Source organism: Haliaeetus leucocephalus, unplaced genomic scaffold (genome assembly GCF_000737465.1).
Source record: "Haliaeetus leucocephalus isolate CR32 unplaced genomic scaffold, Haliaeetus_leucocephalus-4.0 Scaffold636, whole genome shotgun sequence".
Classification (NCBI taxonomy): Eukaryota; Metazoa; Chordata; class Aves; order Accipitriformes; family Accipitridae; genus Haliaeetus; species Haliaeetus leucocephalus.
This window is the reverse complement of record NW_010973072.1, coordinates 5,755,008-5,770,228: the sequence shown is the minus strand read 5'-3', so window position 1 is coordinate 5,770,228 and position 15,221 is coordinate 5,755,008. Positions and strand designations below refer to the sequence as shown.

The window sequence follows — 15,221 nt, the reverse complement described above, 5'->3', positions numbered from 1 at the left end:
AGTTATTTTGATAGCTACTTTCAGTAAAGACTAGAAGAAAATATTTGCATTTTGACAAAAAGGTTGTAAGAGGTTGGATAATCTCAACCTCCGTTCAGGTGGCTTAAGTCTTTTAAATGCCATTGAAATTTGCTTCTTCAAAGCAATAGTATTTTCTCATTTATCGAAACATATGTTCACCACTGTCCCTTTAACAGTAGAGTTACCACTCTACAAAAGGCCGTTAAAATGCAAAAATAGAACTAGGACATCTTTATGCTGCACGTCAGTGTATGTGCATGGACGTTATTGATCACACAAATTACACATAAGAGGTTCTTAAAATAACATGAGGGTTGAGACAGCAGCTATCACAGTTGCCTTTTAAGTCCAAAGGTTCAAAATAAAATGGGAACATTATTGAAATGCTAAAAAGGAAAATAATGTTCCCGTTGATACAGGATTGCCTATGTCCTAATTATGGAAAGATGTTCTTTGTCCTCCCTTTCCTCCACTCTCATATCTACTTGGCAGTTCCTTCAATAGGTTGGTATGTACATTATCAGCAGAGAGGATCAAATACCAGGAGGCTGAAGTCACTCAGTATACCTTTGAATAATCCTTAAGATTATTTAGAATCCTAAAATTAAATTGGCTTCTGGTGATATTATGTTCATTTCTTTACAAAACTGCAATTTAAAATCAACTAAAAAAACTAGGAATAAGTCCCTTCCCCTGGTAGATACCTGGGCGATAATTCCAGGAAAAAAATGGACAGATATTCTTCCCCTGTTTCTCAGGATAGTTTCTGAAATTCACAATTTTAAGTGCAAAAAAGAAAGTATTTTTTGAAATCTATTTTTTCATTTTATCTTTCTTCGCGTCTCTAGTGCCTAAGCGTGAAACAAACAATTATTTCACCTCTTGCTGAAATGTTGTCAGTAGCTACCCTAGGAAACATTTGTAAGTAATGAGAAAGTTACAAGTAACTGGCCAGTGTCAAGTAGGTAGCAGGAATTATAACCTAAACATCTGCCACACACTGGTAACATTGCTGTGACTAAAAAGACCAGTGAACCTTGTAAGCTGACAATGCATGCCTCTTCTCAAATCATAGAGGTTTTTAAGCATGTTTTCTTTCTGGTGAGAATGTCAAGTTCTGTAAACAGGATACATAACTTTAGCCAGACGACCTATCTGCAAGGTGCCATGATAACCTCTTTCTTAAGCTGCATGGTTAGAAGTGATTTACTTTAAAGGAAATGAGTTGGGCACTTACCAACTTTATATTTACTCTTATAAGATATACTTAGTCTATTTTGCTTGCAATATTACATTTCAAGTTTCACTTCAGAGCCCTAAAGCAAATGAAATGGGCTAAAAATAGGAGAGAAGTTAAGAATATGCCATCCTCCCTCCCTCCCCCCAAAGATAGCATCTTCTTTTTCAAAAGAAGCTATTCGGCTGATCTTCTGTCTCACCTAATTTTTTCTGCTGAAACTCTTGTGCATGCATTGGGATAAAACAACTTTATCTAAATAGAAGATCATTTGAATCTAGCTATTATTGAAATAATAATGTGGAACACATCATAACTAACCAGGTAAATGTTAAGCTGTTATTCTACATAAAGGGCCAATCCCAGTTACTGTGGCTTATATAAATGCTTGCTTATATAAGGCTTGGTGTTAAGAGACAACCATATATAGGGCTCCAAAAGACTTCATTTTTCTTTAATTTATAGTTACTAAAAGCTAGTATCTGAAGATTCAAAGAATCAAATTGTCCCTTTTAGAAGACAGTGCCTCAGTATTCACTAAAAAAGACAATAGTTTCAAGAAACTAACCCAAATCAGCATCAGAAAATGGAGTGGTCACACCTGAGGACAGGAAGGGCAGTTTTCAAGAGCACTTGGAAAAATTATAACATGTTTCTACCTGATGGCCCAGAAGGATTCATCCTGCACACTTAGAGAAAGGACCCGAGTCCTCTAAGTGCCATTAACTTTAAGAACTCATCCAATGGATGAAGTTCTGTAAAACTGTCAAAAACAAAGGTGGGCTGTCAAGCCTTAAAAGAGGAGAAAGAACACAATTAAAATAATTTAGTAATAATTTAATTCATTAATTAAAGGACAGGGGAAAGGAAGGGAGAAAGGAATAGAAATCAACAGTTAATTTATCAAACTTCTTACAGCATCTAGTCAAAACATGGTCATGAAGAACAACTAATAAAGATTTGTCAAGAACGGATGGAGCTAAACCTAAGCAATTTCCTTCCATGACAATGTAACAGGCCCTTTGGATGGGGGAAAGCTGTAGATATAATAAAACTTGGTTTTTAATAAGATTTCAGAAGCTGTTTCTAGAAGGTAAGTGCAAAATGATCTAAAACCTGCATTCAGAGAACAGGCCCCAGTGATCTGTATTTTTTGAAATGGAAGGATATGCTGAACAGAGTTCTGCAAGGATTTATTCTGTCTCCAATATTGCACAATATTTTTATTAATGAGGAGGATGATAGGACAGAGTGTACATACACTTACTAAATTTGTGGACAAACCAAGCTGGAAGGGGCCTCAAAGGCCTTGAAGGTCAGATCAAAAGATTCTAAAAAGCTGGAAAAATGGTAAGAAAGAACCAAGGTGCTTCCCTATTAAATGAGATGCAGGGGTTTATGTCAGAGCAGTCTGACAAAAAAGATTTCTGGGCTTTAGGGGATCGAAGGCAGAAATGGATCAACACCACCGTGCTGATGCCAGAGATGAAATGGCATACTAGGGTGCATAAATAAGTAGACGTCCTGCAAGATATGAGACATATGAGAAGATATGAGATGCCAAACCTCAAGAAAGATGTGTTCAGAAAGGCTGGATTTCCGAGACCTCTAATCATTCTATATGATAAGACAGAAAACATTCCTATTCTGTAGTGCTGAGACTTCAAAATACATAAAAAGATGCAGCACAAGGGATAGTAATCATCTGCTCTCCATACCCTTGGAGGATAAGAGAACTACTGGACTTAAACTGCCTTAAAGGAAATGTAAAACAGATAATAGGACAAGTTCTCTAATGGTGAAGATACCACCAGAATAGCATTAGAACTGGACAAGATTGTGCAGGTAGGCTGTGGAGCCTCTCACTGGAGGCTTTTTAAAAACATGGCTATCATCTATCAAGGGTATAGCTAATCCTTCCTGAGAGGAATATGCGATAAATGAGGTAATCTTTTGAAAAGCCAGTCATTTGTATTTTCTGTGATTCTATGCAACAAGATAACATGCATCCTACTCCATAATCACTAAATTTTGTTGTCTGCTATTCTAAAAGATAACAAATTACGGCTATTTCTCTGAGAATAGAAGTCTAATTCTTCACTGACCTTCTGAGTTCTTTCTCTGTTTTTTGTTTTCTTAACACAGACTAACAAAACAAAATGGCACCTATGTTAATAAAACTTGCACGTGTGGATGGGGAAAGAAGAGATCCATAACTGGATATTACAGCTTCACTGTAGCACACTGATACATTTTCATCTCTAGGTAGACTCTAAAAGAATAAACTAAATTATGCCAGAAAGTAAAAAGCACACTCTTCTCCATTGCTGGGCCAGGTATATCAGGACAGAAAATGCCACTGGCATACACTCAGGTGAGATACATATTTAAGTAAAATACTTCTCAAACCCCACATTAGCTGGATGAATAGCTAGTGAAATGGTCCTCAACCTTTGCTGACTGAAGGGGAACAACACTGAGCAACTTCCTTCCAATTTTTACTCTATGTCTGCCTTAAACCTTAACTCTTCTGTTGCCTTTGTCCATGAGCAATGTGAGAATCCTGCAGGCAATTTGTTACCTACAAGCTATAGGCAGGGGACCACTAAGTTACTGCTTAGACATAACAGTAAATAACAAAGACATGAAGTTGGTAACATGTTTGCTTTATAGTTTTTATACTGTCTAATCTTTTCCTTCTAAAGAGTTGGTATATTGGGACAGCTAATAGACAAACTAGTGGAATGCCTGAAGTAAGGGAATTTTTAATATATTCAAGCTGCATAAAAATTTACACTTATTGGTCATCAATAACCACTATGGGAAGAGAAAACAATAAACAAGGCATATAAACATTTACAATAAATATTGTAATGACAGGCACATTCCCATTAAGTAAAAGTACATTAATTGTTGGAAGAAAAGTGATTTAATTGAAAGACAAAACAGGGAAAACAAAGAATCTGAGCCGGCTGGTACATCTTAGCAGACTCTTTTTATTTCTATGAAAAGGTACAGAAGTGTTTGACTTGTAAAACAACTAATACCTTATGGGAAAGTGTAAAGAACATTCTTCTGGGAGAAAAAAATTCTGTTGTGTAAGTAAAATTTGCTGAATTTATCTGTTCTTAATTTGCATAGCTAAGGATATTTGCAGTGCTCAAAGTGTGTATATCTGGTGGGTTTAATTAATTTCTCAATTCTGCTACTTGAGGCAAAAGAAGATGAAGAAAACCAGAAATGTGGGTGGGAGTGAGAACACAGCACCGCTCCCTGCCCTCCCACAACTCAAGGACTGGAAATTGATATGAATGTAGGGTCTTGATATCTCAAGAGTTCATCTGCTTATTGCCTTCTTAAAGGTTATAATCCTCTGTTTGTGAAGCCACAATAGGTTGCTATAGAGAAGATTACAATGTCACAAATCCTATCAGAGGATTATAAGTCTGTCAGGTTGTGAGTAATTTTGAAGGAAAAGTAAACCTCCAGAGGACACAAAAATAACCTTCATAAAAGGAGATATGGTGTCACATAATAAAAGTCTACATGGAAAACCAACCTCAGACCGTAGTGCTTTTGCAAAGCAAGAACCCAGAAAATATTACAAGAATGTGAGTGCGATGGTACAGCATGGAGCCCGAGGGAAACGAAAAGCAGAAAAGAGAGTCTTCCAGCCAGTTTAGTCACCAGGCCAGTGAAATCCCACTCCCACTTTCCTTGGATGGCAGTAAAACAGCCAACTGATTTCACAGAACTCTGCTCCTACACACTTGGAGTCTAACCAGAAACAAGGAGCCCAAACCTGAAACATAATGAAGGCCCCATCTCCTGAATCGCTGTGATCACAGAGAATTCAGCACCTCACAGCATCAGACTTCATCTAGAAGACAATGGGAAGCTTCAGTCACCAGCTCTTGAATTTAACTGATACACAAAGGTGCAGTTGTGTCTTTTCTCATTTGTAACCTGTCACACCGAGTTCAGAAGAGCTCATAGGCATAAGATTTTTATATATATAAATATTTCCCATAGATTTAAACATAAAGTGGCAGCAGCACATTCAGGAAGAAAAAGGCCCCTTTACAGGAACATTGCGTGCACTTCCCTGGCTGGACTCAGATGGCAGTGGAGCCCCGCACCTCTTTGGTCACATTGCTACTAATTTTCCTTCTTTTATGCTTCAACCCCCCCCTAAAATCATTATTCAGAGAAATATAAACTCTGACATTCACATAGGTAAGTGCCTGAAGGATGGAGATAGAAAATTAAAGGAGTGGAGAGGGAAGGATTTGTATTGTAAAATTAGTGCTGTCCTCATCTGCACTTCAGATAAAAGTATTGTGAATGAAGAGTCCATCTTGTTTTATGAGTGTGTGTAGATAGCAATGCCTTCATCTGACAGCAGCACAGAATTCCACCACACTGGAATGAAACTTGGGAATTTTGCCATTTAAAAACAGGCACGGGGCATTGTTTGAGCAACAGCAGCACTCTGACTACACAGTTCACTGATATGTCTCTGTAGTTTACCTCTCCTGCCAGAGAAAAGTCAGTTCCTCCTAAGATATGCACCAAGGGCAGAGCACCATGGATTTTGTGACCTGGCTTATTGACCTTCTTTCCCGTGTCTAGATGAGCGACATTGTCTCTGAACATCAGCTCACGAATCTCCCTACTGTAATGCTTTCTCATAAAGACTGCATCCACAATAACCTTGTTCATCAGTGTCTCAAATTAGATCAACAAGGTGCTAAGAGTTACTAGGCCATCCTACCTCTTCCCAATTTTCAACCTGAACCAACAGGAACTTTGGTGTTGGTCAGCACTACGAAACCTGCTGATTCATAAATGCTTGCAGCAGGGGATACACTTCACTTGCCTATGCTCCATGCTGTCAGCACAGCCCACAACACCATTGTGTCATAAGGAATTTAATACCTTTTTGAATCTGACAGTGTAAGCGGAGGTGTTCCCGTGTCCAGCATTTTTCTATTTTGGGGAAAAAAAAGCTTCTCCTCAGAAATCCACTGAGGATATCCATATGTGAAAGACCACGCAACCTCTACCATGGAAGACAGCAACAGACCAAGAGGTTAATCATGTAGGAACTGAATACAAAACATACAGCACTAGACCTCAGTATGCTGAGAGACACTCACGTTCAGTGGCACCATGGAGAATCAAGAGTGTAGCATGGGACTAACTCCTACAATTGCTTGATAGGACAGGGGAAGGCACAAGACAGTATGTTTGATGACAGGCATTTACACTGTAGACTGTCACTTCCATTAAACAGAAACATTTTTTTGCTGGATGAAATGCCATCCCACTCATCTCAGATCCTTTTTGTGATGGTGATTAGACGGGTAGGTTGTCTGTGTTACAAGAATGTTTTTGTGATACGGTGCAGAGACAGAACAGATAACTGGCTAGCATAAATTGCCATGAAAAATATGTATTGCCTCAGAGCTATTACATTTAGGGAAAATACAACTACTTGCATGACTTGTGCATCACTGATGAGAAAACAAAAAAGTGTGCATACCATAAGGGACAGAGACTTATAGGGATGACTTATGATACCATTGTGTACAGAATAACACAACTCCATGTATTACTGAGGGTAGAACCTCATCGCAGAAGCTGCATTGCAAGGCTACAAGTGTTGAGAAATGGCAGCAGAAATGATCAAACCTTGGAAAGATTGTCAGATGAAGAAAGATTGAAAGAAAATTATTTACTTCAGAAAAGAGAAAAATATTTGAAAAGTGGAAAAAACGCCATATAAAATAATGAATGGTACAGACACTGGATTGTGAGCATCTGTTCCTGCTAAAATACAAAATTGGTTAAATTGCAAGGCAGAGAAATTAAGATTAGATAATAGGAATACTTTCCAGTTCACGACTTGTACTAGACTGTGGAAAATGTTGCTACAGAGTGCCATTAATTTAACAAGAGCTGAAACACCATTTTATGACTATGTGGAGAACAAGACCATGCAGATTTATAACAGTTAATGCAAACCAAAGGGTTTAAGAAGACTGCTGTTTTGGGGCATAACCTGCATTGCTGTTTTTGGGCATAAGCCCTAGTGTAAGGGATAAGCACACACCTTTCAGAGACAATTTTGCATATAAATGCCATTGGGGCTCTTGCACCCTCCTGTCACACATCTAGTACTGGACAGAGAGTGGCTACTAAACTGGATGGACCACACATTCTACGTATTTGTCTATATGTGTACAAACAGTGCATTTTCTAATGGGTGTGCAGCCTGATTTTGAGGTACCAGCTGTTGCAGAATATACCCTTGTATGCCTCTGCATGCAATGATGCACTAGATATGAATAAGAATGTCCTTTCAAAACACAACATTTAATGCAAATCTGAAGGAAGGGGCAAAGAATCTAAATAAAAAGACAATGGCAACGGTAATGCAATACCTACAAAGAGAGAAAAAACCCAAGTTACATGGGTGTAGGAAAATGCACACCACAAAACCTCAGGGAGCATCAGTTCAACGGCACTGTGACAAGCTGCAGAGGGGCAAGAGCAAGTATATAGGCCAAGGATTTGAGTTTCACGCCAACAGGAAGCTCAGTACCATGAACAGAGAACAGTCTTCTTATCCAAGAAGGAACTGGTCTGAAAGGAATTAGTTTACAGGCATAGTCAAGTTGTTAAAATCCCACAGCGTTCATCCTATCCGGGATTTTTCAGAAATAGCACCTGCAGTTTCTGTTGGTGAGGCCTGTAGGAACATGAGTATGGATTTGCAACGCTGAGTAAGCTAGTCTTATAATTAAGTATAATACACTCAAGAACAAAGAGGCAAATATGCTTGTTGGTGGCAGTGCAGTTATGGATGGGAGGGGAGCAATTTTATACTCATTCTATAATCACTCAGTTCTGTCCTGTTTTCATAGCTGTTATTTTCAACTTTAGTTAATTCAGGGCATATTTTTTTCTCCTGAGAATCTGAAAATGCTCAGCTATTATTATATTTTGCTCTGAATTTTGCCTTTCCCCCCCTTGAATTCCCAGTCTTCTTTTGTCTGTCTTGTTCTCATTTCTTTTGTATGTGTGTCTGCAGGTGGCTTTTATAGCAAAATCCCATTCTGTTTTCCTGCCCTTCCCCCATCCTCTCCTGTTTTGTTATTGCATCGCCTGTCTCATTTGTTCTTTTCCTTATGCCCATAACTGCTCATTTACTAATAGACTCCATTCTGTGCCTATGGAATTTTTTTCACTTTCCCTGTCTTCAAGCACCAGATAATTGACTTCATTGCTACAGAAAGGAATGAATCCTCAGGTCACTCTACAGAACAGGTTTCACTCTCCCATGGGTGCAGAGAAGGACGATAGTAGCTGAGCTTAAGGGACATTCATGGCAGGTTGTTGGCTCTCAAACAGTGAACAAGCTTATTACTGCTAGCAGCCTACTAGCATCCCTTCCTCTAACCCTGAGTATTTCCCATAACCCTGGCAGCTTCTTGAAAAGAATAATCAAACTAGGTGAACTGCACAATGTATTCTATAAAGAATGCAGAGAACAAAACAAACAAACAAAATGTTTGGGGGCTTATGCCTTATCTCACCACACTCATACATGTGACCATGGTCCATCACATGTTTCCACATCGGGTTCTTATTTGTATTTAATAATTGCTGAGATGCCCATTCCCTGATTTCTGAATGAAGTGCATAAATTAGATATGACACCATCTTAATTGGATAGAGCGCAGCATAACTACAGCAACCAATTACCTTATTGTTGTCACCGTGATGCACACTAAAGCAAATCCAAAATTCACAATCAGGGAGAGGTGGAAATGCTCCAAAAAAAGCATTTTTTCTTGAAAAATGCAGTAAGCTGTTAGCTGTGACATCTGGATACAAGTTTCAATTGCACAGCCTGAGATATAGGTCAAGGTAATAAACAGGTAACGTAATGATCAGTCTTCATCAACTACTGGGACTGTGACCAGAAGCTGATGCCTTAGCTATTTCCAAAGGCTCATTGTTGGTGGCTGGGATGTAAAACCCACTTTCTCTAGCTATAAACTGGTTTTGGTGCAGCTTCCTTCCAGTTCTTATTTTCTGCTCCATTTGCCACCCACAAGCTTTTCTATACCTAGATCTTTTAAGGGAATAATAGTCAAAAGCACTCTTCAGCATCTGAAGACCTTACTTGCTTTTCTTTTTTCCTGTATGTCTAATTTTCTGCCCAGCAGACGTCTAGCTTTTGTGTGGTGAGCTCCAGCATGCTTTTTCAAATGCTTCCTTTTGGGCTGGTAGTAGGAAGGTAGGCAGCAACCACTAACACTACATCCAGAATGACTCCTCAGAGTCTTGGGAGGTTGGGAAGCAGCCTGGCATTGTATTTCCTTGCTTCAGCAGAAAATAAGATAGGTTGCGAATATTGCAGGTTTTTTACAACATCACCATTGCTAATCAGGTCTAACTATTCATGCTTAAAGCTGCGGCACAAACAGCATTTTGACTTTTTGTGATGTTCATATTGTCTGTCTTTTAAAAATAAATACATAAATTGGCAGTGGCACAGTGCAGCTGCTTATATGGAAAACCGTGCTGGACAATGTACCAGTGTCAGGTTGCCAAAAGGAATGTATCAGCACAGCCACAGCTTTCAGGTTAAAGTTGCCCCCATTCGGTGGAGCCAGCTATTTGCAAATACCAATCACAGAATATCTGGTTTATAAGTATAAAGGATTTAACTTGACACTAGAGGTCAGTGATAAAGCTGGTAGGGATTTTTCTGGTTAAACTTTCTTCTAGTTGAAGCCAATCCCTTGTACCCCAAAATATTTTGAATAATCCAATAGATCATTATTTACTCCCCAAAATGTAACACTTACTATTTTTTCCAGTTTCAGGAAAAAAAGGCAAAATCTCAAATTGAAAAATCTCATATTTCACATTGAGATCTTGTGAAGTATTTGTAGACAAATTTCTTTACTTCCTGAGAGAATCCCTATTCAGTATTGCTGAGACTGAAGCAGTATTTACAAGTATAAGACAACACTGCTGAGGCCAATACCTTTTTTAGTTATGAATGTGGATTGCCCCAGAGTGGGCAAGGCAAGTCCTGTTTAAAACCTCCCAGTTGCTCACGGCTGAGCCTGGGCTCCCCCGGTGGTTAGACTTACACTCCCCAGCACCCTGCCTGCTGCAGAATTTGCATTATACCTTTGCTACTTCAGTTACGAACATTTCCTAAATAGCATCCGAATATAGGTGAATTTACCCATCATCATTACATTAACTATGTGTGGCAAAAACAACATAAGAGTACCATTTGCTCACTTATTTCTAAAACCCAAAAGATAAGGAATCAGATCACACACAGTTTAGCAAGCTTGCAAACAAACGCAACATTCATCAGTTATGGCCAGTTAGACTAAAATTTAGTATGATTCACATTTAGATAGATGTGCATACCAAGCTGAGATTTTCCTTTTAGGCCCTAGGAGTCCATTCCAATGGGAGTCTCTTTATAAATAGGAATCGTTCTTCAATATAGTTCAATGCACTTTGCCAGAGTTTGGCCTTTTGCTTAATTTACTTTGTGCAAATGGCCAATTGAATGAGTAATCTGAACTGTGTCTTCTATGTGATGACTTAGTCTTGTGTAAGCATCTGGGTATGAGTGAGGGACACTGTGCAGTAAGTGAGGCAGTGAAAGAACAACTATCATGAATTTGCTTGAAATTCATAATTCAGGAGAGTTCTGGGCTTTTAACATGACAAAAGAGAAGTCAAAGATGATCTGGAAATGGAAAACATATTTCTTTACATCTTCATAAACACTCAAAGAACCAAACCCCAGCAACATTAGTAAACCAGCAACCTAGTAACAACATAGTTGGCCACTGAATACCTGGGATGAAAACCAAGTATACCTAATTCATTTTCCACAGTATAGTTCTGGGGTAACTTTCTTCACTACGTTTAAAGATGTGACTGAGTAAAAATGATAGGTCTAAGTAAGAAACACAGCTAAGAAAACAGTCCTGGTTAACTACATCTTATTTACATTGGTTTTGCAAGTCTCTACAGCTGCAAGTCACTTTGGCACTGAGTGCAGAAATACTGGTGCTCACAATACTTTCATCACAGTGAAATCATGATGTTTTGACAGACTGAATAATAAGAATTACCACGAGGGAACTTCACAGTAGTGACGAACTTCACATCTACAAAGTGCTGATTTAGCTCTACTCAGAAAAAAATTAGTGAAGGTAGTGGTAAAAGGTTGACACCTTCCTTCTATTAAAGGTCCCATCCATGCTGGTATCTTTAGAGCTGCCCTGTTACTGAAATACATCTGTGCTAGCATTCCTTCTCAAAAGTGTACTTGTAGGTGTAACCATAAGAGAGAGACATGTGGAAGATACAACACTTCTCTCTTAAAAACTGAGCCAACTTATTTTATATAATTTTGAAATCACAACAAAATGTTTCTCCTGATCTGACACAATATTTGCAAAAACAAGTCCAACTTCAGATTTCATTTGTTTGGTAAAAGAAAAAAAACCACTTACTGAAAAACTCTTTTGTTATGGGAAAATAATTTCTTATTCAGCTCTACCTACTATCCACAAACAGTTTGTTCCCTATTAACAACCAGCAACAGCATGAAGAATCATACTGTTATTAGATGGTAACACTTCTACTGTTTTTCTTGAGTTGCCTCGAGGTGCCCTCACAACTTGTTTATACGTGTATGGTAGGAGGATGTGATTACACTCCTCTGCAGAGGCAGGGGCAGCCTCAGCATGAACACCAGAGACTGCACCAGGCAGCAGCAATGGTGAAGAATAAGGAATTTTAAAAAAGCCTTAGCTTTCCTTTTCTGTCCCAGCAGTAAATCTGTTAACTGGTTTCAGAGCTCTTGCTCATCCACGCAGATTCATTAATGAGCAGTGGAAAGCCAAGTGGCTCAATTCCCTTAAAATCCTGGCAAACTACAGGGATATTTGGTTCCTGCCAGATCCTGTGGGCACTTGCAGGGTGGTCCACTCACTCCATCACAATAAGCCTTCTTTCCCCAACTGCCCAGCTTTCTTTCTATATGATCATAAGCCTGTGCTTGATGCTGTGGTAATTACTGTATTGTCACCAGTTCAGCACCATGGTTTCATTACAGGAGAAAAATGCACTCATCTGATTTCAGAAGCCTTGATAAGGTTCTAGGATTGACAAGCAGCTCCAAATATCTCAAAATACACAGCCTGGAGAAAGACTCAGCAAAAAAGATAGGCTGACCATATTGAAATCTGTTGAAATTTAAGTTTGCAAACTGAGTGCAGCACACAATTCTGAACAAACTTTTTAGAGTCTGGAATCAAACATTAAAAACAATTAATAAACTATGGTATATCTTAGAAAGAAAAGTATCCAGGCTGTATTCTCTACTATAAAGGAACAAATCAGCTACAGAATGGATATGGGGTGAGTGCTGGTATAAAACTGTACCTAAACAGTAATTAGCTCCTGCTTTTAGGTATGTCTGCTACAAAAAAATGTTATCTTGGTATGATATTGTAATACCTACTGTCAGGGAAAAGGAAAAAACATAGAGACAAAGCTTGAGCTTTGTAGAAATTACCTAATGATAGTCATGAGCCAAAGTTGCACATTCTGCACTGTGAGGAATGTCTACAGAACACAACGTAATGCTGTGCATATAAGCAAGCTGGTTCTGGTGTTAAAAGCAGTGTAACTGCATATATGCAGCAGCCTGCATGAGCCAATTTAAATTAGCCTGGCTATTTAACTGCACAGACGAAGTGATACTACTGCCCTGTATTCAAGCTACCTTGGAATAAACTTCAAGTTTTGGTTTATATCCTAATGCTACAGCAAATTAAGTCTTTGTGTTGGTGTTCAATTGTTGTGAAAACCTATTTTTTAGTTCGAAGATCTTTTTTATGCAAAAGATAGCATGTATTGCTACAATTGCCTTTAATCATGCCATTAACTGTTTGAAGTATAGGTTTGCTGTATTCAAACTCCTACTTTGTAGTAAATAGTGTTTTGTTCCATTAAATCTCATGACGTATCCTGTCTAATCTGTACTGGATAATGATGTTAAAACCTTAAGACTGATTTATTTTTTTTTTAATGGTTGTCGATTTTCTTTAATACAGATCCACCACAGATGAATAATGTCATGCCAACATCTCCCCTCCTCCCTCAGATGGCACATCAACATTCATATCCCAGCCTGGGACAGATCACAAACCCGTATGAGCAACAGCCCCCAGGCAAAGAGCTTAACAAGTACGCCTCTCTAAAGGCAGTTGGTAAGTAAGCAACACGATGCATGACTTCTCCTTTAGATCAATATGTTGCATTTGCTGTTGTCAGCTGACATTCTGCTTCAAAGTTAAAAACAAAGTCTTGCTCATCTGGACTACTTCATGATAGAATTTCATATAGAATATCATGTTAGCTGGAAATGTATTAAAAATTGACTACAACTAATGATAATAAAATTACATGTAAGAATTGGTGATCATATACATGTGTTTATATATGCATATAAAACCACACCATACCTGCTCTACACCATTTTTCAGCAAGTTTCACCTATGTTGTATGCACAGTGTTCCCTAGTTCTTTATGCCCTGAATATGCCTACCTATGCATTTCAGTATTTTCCATACCTATCTGCACAAATGAGAGAGAAAAACATCAGATATGTTGCAATTTTAAAGCATATAATTGAGACACCTGTTAAATACTTCCAAAAAGAGAAGGTACTTGTACACTTCTGAAGTAAGAGTTTTCATGTTTTCTGCAGGATGTGCTTTAGTAGGTCACTGGAGGAATATTCTGAGGCCTTATGATTTCAAACAATTAGCACATCATAAAACTCCTAATACAGATCCCGGTGGCAGCTATTTTCTGGTTAATATCATACACTATTATTTTAAGCAAATGGGGGAACATCCTCAAAGAAACAGTTGTGGGGAGGGAAAAGGACAATAGTGGGTAAAGATTTCAACATAATTTTCATATTGGAAGCATAAGTTGATAATACTTTTCAGGGGCTGTAAATACCTGCTACACACTATGTGAAGACAGAAAGCCTTTATCATCTTACATTTCAGGCCCCTTCTAGACAATAATAAATTAAGAACTGGGGGGGTCTATTCATAGCTTCTCACTAACCCTTGCTCAGCTTACACATACGGATGTTAACATCATTTCCCCAAGAATTAAGGGCAGTATCACACTGCCTATTTCCAGACAGAGCTATTTAGCTCAGAAAAACAGCAGAACAGCTGAGGACATTCTGACTTCAGAATCTAGTATTCATCACACCAGAAAAAAATTTCGTTGCAAACTGACATTCCTTTATCCGAACTTCAGGATAGCAGACCTCTAACAAAATGTATGTTGAAGTCCCATCTCAAATAGTTTAGCTTTGCTTTAGCTTGCCGTTTTTGTTTCTTACAAGTGGCATTTTAAAATCTGTTTATAAAAGACAAGGGTTAGTATCTTTCCTGAATTTTGAATACAGACAGACTAGCTGTACAATTCCTTCAAAAGATGATACTGTGTAATGACGTGGTGATTATCACAGATTAATCACTGATATTGGGCTTCTTTTTCAGATGTCAGTTTAGGTCAAGCCAATCATCAAAGCTAAAAGATACTTAAGCATAATAAAATGAGAGATGTGAAACACTCAAAAGAAACTTCTCTCATCTGCCCAAGAGCCACTGAATGTACTTATTTTTTAAAATTATTAAATTAGAACTTAGATATTTCTTGGGTGTCTGAGTACAAGTTTTTAAAGCAGCTAGATTATAACCATAGTTAAATCAACCTTGAAAGATTGTGCACTTTAGCTCCAGAAGTTGTATAATGCCTCTCAGAATCTTAAACTAAATTAAACATAACTTTCAGGGACATTTTCTTCCAGGAG

The 15,221-nt window shown here is 38.2% G+C and overlaps 1 protein-coding gene across 1 annotated transcript in view; it reads left to right on the top strand.

The window, feature by feature from the left end:
• The window catches only part of SHISA9 (shisa family member 9), a 192,076-nt gene that overhangs the window by 158,464 nt on the left and 18,391 nt on the right, over nucleotides 1–15,221 (top strand). The window contains exon 3 of the mRNA XM_010578482.1: nucleotides 13,435–13,590. Within this exon, the coding sequence (XP_010576784.1) occupies nucleotides 13,435–13,590 (156 nt within the window). The remainder of the gene's footprint in view (nucleotides 1–13,434; nucleotides 13,591–15,221) is intronic.